This window comes from Sinocyclocheilus rhinocerous, unplaced genomic scaffold (assembly GCF_001515625.1).
Source record: "Sinocyclocheilus rhinocerous isolate Xijiao unplaced genomic scaffold, SAMN03320098_v1.1 scaffold1740, whole genome shotgun sequence".
Classification (NCBI taxonomy): domain Eukaryota; kingdom Metazoa; phylum Chordata; class Actinopteri; order Cypriniformes; family Cyprinidae; genus Sinocyclocheilus; species Sinocyclocheilus rhinocerous.
Window position 1 is genome coordinate 1,334,965 of NW_015651446.1, and position 5,402 is coordinate 1,340,366.

The window sequence follows — 5,402 nt, forward strand, 5'->3', positions numbered from 1 at the left end:
ACATGAATGAGATGAGCCCTCTTGAAGTAGAGGAACTTCTGATGAAAGCCTCAGAGAAGAAAGACCCAACAGATGTGGAATACCATGAACCAGTGTTTTCAAGCCCATTCAGTCGACCTACAACCCCTCAGAGGACAGAAAGAGGCTACATCAGCCTTCATGGCCTTCAGATGCCCAACAAGAACCAGAGTCCCTTTCAGGCTGAGAACTTTAGAAAACAAGAAGCTAAAACCAACCAGTATTTGGGTACCAACCAGCTGGCTCAAAATGGATCATATGCTAATAACGAATACAGCGGCATAACCAGGATCAGCCCGGCATCTTCTCCCATACAAGAGTATGAGGAACAGCTTCGGATAACTCCAACGGCAGATTCCGGGCTGGGATTTGGACGGTATTCCCCTCTGAATCCAAAAGAAGACTCTAGTCTCAACTTTGTGAGCTTCCTCCCTCCTGAGGTGGAATCTGGTGAACCTGTTACCATGATCTTCATGGGTTATCAAAATGCAGAATCTGATGAGGAAGATGAAGGAATCCAGGCTGAACTGGTAGTTATTAGTGATGATGATGATGAAGATCCCAAGGAAGCCCCTTTGTCGTACCACCCTCTGGGCTACCGCAGCAAGATCTTCAAACCCAACAGTACGGTGTACCGCTCTGAGATCAGGCCTGGTGCCATCAGAACCTTCAGCTCTGGAAGACAGATGCTTGGAAATGAAACCAAAGACCCGACAGACACAGGTACCATTCGAATAGTGAGAAGACACTTCGGTTTCTAATTCCATACTAACTTTCTTCTTACATTTCTTGGAGTTATTGGTAACACTTTACAATAAGGTTCCATATGTTAACATTAAGGGATATTTCATCCAAAATTGAAAATTCTGTTATTATTTAATGCCCGTTCACACCAAGAACGATACCTATAATGATAACTATATTAGCATCCACACCAACGCATAATAACTTTCAGCTGTTAAGTCACATCTGCTGCTTTAAATGCTCAAGCTCATTAAATCAGGATGGATTTTGATTGGCTATCAATGATTTTATCATTCATCAGCTGGACTCTTCTGTTCTCACAGAATTGGAACGATTATTAAACTTAATATTTATTGTTATCGTTATAGTTATCATCGTTGATGTGAATGAGCCTTTACTCACCATTACTCACTATTATTTACTCAAAAGAAGATATTGTGTGAAATGTCTTAACAATTGAAGTCAGTTGGCTCCAGTGTTCTTTTATAGTGTTCCACAGAAGAAAGAAAGTCATACAGGTTTTAAACTAAATGAGATTGAGTAAATTATGACAGAATTTTCATTTTTGGGTGGACTATCCCTTTAATGCACCAGGTATCATGAACAACTACTTTCATACCTTTTATTAATCTGGGTGAATCCTAAATTCTACTTATGCCAATACATTTTTAACATTTTAAGTTGTGTAAATTAACATTAGTTAATGTATTATGGTTAAACATGAGTTACCAATAAACCATTAATAATTGCTTTATAAATGTTCATTCTTAGTTCATGAGATCTACAGTAATGCTTTAACTGATGTTGAACCTTACTGTAACTTTAAGAAAGCAAAGAAACATTACTGACAGCCAGACCACTAAAAATACTAGACAGATATTTTATCTGCTTTACTTCCACCTAGTGTTCCATTTCTTCATATTTTGTCGGGGTTTCATGTTTGAAGCATCCACACTTGGAAAAATGCATGACATGCATGAAATGAAACTTACTGCTTGTCTTATAACAACTGTCTTGTTTTTATATGATTAATAAAGTTAATAACTTGCTGCTGTTGTACTTTTTTCTTAGTACATTGACGGTTTTGAAGCGATACAACAAGATTTGCTAAACAAGATTTAGAACTAAAACTGTAAAACCTGTGGTAACACTGTCATTGTCAAAAATGTTAATAAATAAAAATAAAAGATTCAGAAAAGGAATCCCATATTCACTTATTGTAGTAACAATTTCTACGGTATTGGCAGAGGCCATAGTTACCATGGTAAATGTGTGTAATGGCTGATAAAACATAATGGATTTCTTAGATATCTTAGATATAAATGAACCATTATTCATTTTTTTACACACCATTTTTATTTTGTTTCATTATAGGTTCAGCCGTTTCCGACAGCTAATGTGAGATTTTAGTTTTTTTTTGTCTTTTTTTCCCCCTCCACCAGAGTAATGCACCGTTCCCGTCCATCAGCTATAATCGAGCGCTTTGTCCTTGGTGCTTTTAAGACGTTGTGTCTGCTCAAGAGGTCTTTCATAACATCTGCTAAAGAGAGTGTTATGTAATAATACTTGGCTTGCATTACGTAAGGCGCAAAATTAATGCTAAAATCCACAACGTTCTGCATATTCATTGTTTTCTCTGTTTTGTCATCCCCTGATTTTGGCACGCCAGTGCAGGATGAATGTGTTAACTGCAATCCCATCATCCTCTCTAATGACAGACAAATCTATTGATTGATTGTATAGTACTGGATTTTGATTGGCCTGAAACTAACTAACCACCTGCATGCAGAATATCTAGGTGTGGTTAAACTGAAATATTCTTACTGTCCTCTCCACAGCACTGCCAATGAAACTGTCTCAGCTAGGAAAATACATGTAACCTCTTCAAAGCAAGATTAATATGTCGGCATCTTGTACTTCCTGATGAGGATGAAATGGACTGAGAGACTGATCTGAAAAAAAAAAAACAAAAAAAAAAAACCCTGCTTATGACATGAATCATATTTGAGTGCCAAAAACAGCATTTGTTCATTATTTCATTTTTGTACATAATGTTCTTCAGTTGACTGTTCTGTAATTTATGTTGTTTGTTGGCATTTTCCCCCCCCTTTTTAATCAAAGTGGGGAAAGAAAAAAAAAACTTCTCCCTCCCAAAACTGGCAAATATCGGGTGACTTAAATTAATGCACCAGAACAAATATTTCAACACTACAGATACCACTATACAAACTGTTAAAAAATACATTATGCTGTAATTATATATTTTTTAATCAGTGCTGTTGTCACATTTTCAAGTAAAAGAAAAACATAAACATCCCTAAAACAATATGCATTTACTTTATTTATTTATTTGCTATATTTATTTAAATATAGCTAAATTGCTAAATATATTAAGAAATGTACTAACCGTAAATTTAGAAAATTTGAAAGAAAGAAAAAGCAGGAAAAAATAACCAACTGGGTAAAAAAAAGAAACATTTATTTAATTCAAGATATTCTCTAAAACGTGTTTTATTTAGGAAACAAGTTACATTCTCACATTCTCTTAAAGGGGTCATATGATGCTGCTAAAAAGAACATTATTTTGTGTATTTGGTGTAATGAAATGTGTTTATGCGGTTTAAAGTAAAAAAAACACATTATTTTCCACATACTGTACATTATTGTTTCTCCTCTATGCCCCGCCTTTTTGAAACGCGTCGATTTTTACAAAACCTTCTCTATGCACCAAGAGCTTGTAACACTCCAAAGAGAAAGGAAAAATTGAAATCGCATCATATGACCCCTTTAAATAAACATTTTAATAATTTACACATTTTGGTTTACAAGTAAATTTGTCCTGCTTAAATATTTTTGAGAGTAACACAAGACAAAAATACTGATTAATAATATTATTTTTTACAGTCTAGTATTTGTTGAATGATACACATCAAAATTGGTTTAAAAGAAGTGACAAGTGTTTACAACTGCAATATTATTTCTGAGTCACTTGATCTTAAACTTTGCCACTGTGTCAGTGCAGAGGGCAGGTTTTTGAGAGGACAGTCATAAACCATATTACGACAGTTTCTCTAAAGATCAGAAACCCATTACATGAAACCTTGAGAATATGCTTGATTGACGGAAAGCTTTTAAGAAATTCCTTGTGCAACTGTGTGCGTGTGTTGGAACAGCTGAGGCTGCTCAGCTATTGGCTGTTTCTGGTACATTCAGAGTAAGTCACAGTCTCTGTGGTTACAGAGAAGCAGAGCTTCAGCCAAGACAGAATCACTGAGCACGTACCCTGTCCTCTCTCTGCTCGTATCACAACAAGGTAGGACACAGAGAACTTTATGAATAGTCAGACTTCTACTTTATGAAAATGAATATGGTGTTACGTGTCATGCTGTTGGTTTTATATGGAGTTTGTGCTGGATTGCTCTTATATTTTTTTTTTCTTTGGTGCTGTAAAGAATGTAATATTATTGAGATGCTATAACAAACAGATGCTAAACTCATTGGATTTGTGCTAATTTGGTCTAAAGACTCATTATTTTGTGCAAACAAGTGTGTGAGAGTGTGTACACTTGCATGGGGTGATAGGTTTCTATCTGCAGTCTGTATTTTTTTTAGAGATTTAGATTTTGTTTGCTCTTTCTACTGAAACATTTACTGTATTTTATATTAGACTTAATATTGTTGCATCATAGATGTGAGAAATAAGATCGAAAAAGTACTTGCATTGATATTTGGTATTTATATTGTTACATTTTTATGAGCTGGCATAACAAGGAATTTTTAAGAAATATGGATGTCATATCAATAAAACTCATTATCTTGGGCTTGTATTCATCAACGTCCTCTCTAATGTGACCCTGAAGCATGAAAATGTTGCTGTAGCTGTGAAACAACATGAGAAATAGAAGCTGTGACAGTTTAATTAATCCCAGGCTTCTTGTACAATCCTCAAGCACTTCAGAAAACGTGGAATACAAGATCTGAGATGTTGTCAGACAACATCAGCACTGGGCTTCTCAGCTGAATGTGTGTGGGTGTGGGTGTGTGAGTGTGTGTTTTAGAGTGAATTAAAGTGTCCGCGTGGGTGAGTGGAGGCGTGTGTGTGTGTGTGTGTGCCTGGGGTAAATGTGAGACAGGGATGGATCCTCTTTGGAAATGATTACAGATGAGAATGTCTCCTGCTCCATTTCACCCTCCCATTAATGCAGAGAAGAGCAGAGAGCTGCCACATGAACTGCTATTAATATGTCAGCAAAAATATGGGTAGCATTTTCTAAGCCTTTATGCATAAATGTATTCATAAAATCCAGTATTCATAATGGCTTATAATACAACTTCAAATCAGGTATATGTTCCTTTATAAACTGAATCCACATTTAGTACCTGAAAATTCACTAAGTTTCATATATTATAATGGATTATTCTCTTGATTAAATTGCATTCACACACACACACACACACACACATATATATATATATAGAGAGAGAGAGAGAGAGAGAAAGAGAGAAATTTTTCATTTATAACTGTAACACTTTCTATGAAGTCTAAATATATTCTCATATATCCTCATATATTTTTTATTTATTAAAAAATTACAATATATATAATTGTGTAAAAAAAAAAAAACATATATATATATATA

General features: G+C 35.0%; 2 protein-coding genes across 4 annotated transcripts in view; both read left to right on the forward strand.

Annotated features, from left to right (window-relative positions):
* The first annotated feature begins 6 nt into the window (after positions 1–6).
* Positions 7–3,080, forward strand: LOC107712824 (palmdelphin-like). 3 transcript variants are annotated; one of them, XM_016518183.1, is made up of 3 exons: positions 7–741; positions 2,137–2,160; positions 2,601–3,080. In XM_016518183.1, the coding sequence occupies exons 1-2, from the start codon at positions 12–14 to the stop codon at positions 2,157–2,159; spliced, it is 753 nt and encodes a 250-aa protein (XP_016373669.1). In that variant the 5' UTR covers positions 7–11; the 3' UTR covers position 2,160; positions 2,601–3,080. The 3 variants fall into 3 exon arrangements, with proteins under 3 accessions (XP_016373669.1, XP_016373670.1, XP_016373668.1); XM_016518184.1 differs by lacking the exon at positions 2,137–2,160 and having other exon boundaries at positions 2,205–3,080; XM_016518182.1 differs by lacking the exon at positions 2,137–2,160.
* Positions 3,081–3,618: 538 nt separating this feature from the next.
* LOC107712822 (uncharacterized) overlaps positions 3,619–5,402 on the forward strand; it is a 10,814-nt gene continuing 9,030 nt past the window's right edge. Inside the window, exon 1 of the mRNA XM_016518172.1 lies at positions 3,619–4,075. The gene's annotated coding sequence lies outside the window, so the exon portion shown is untranslated. The remainder of the gene's footprint in view (positions 4,076–5,402) is intronic.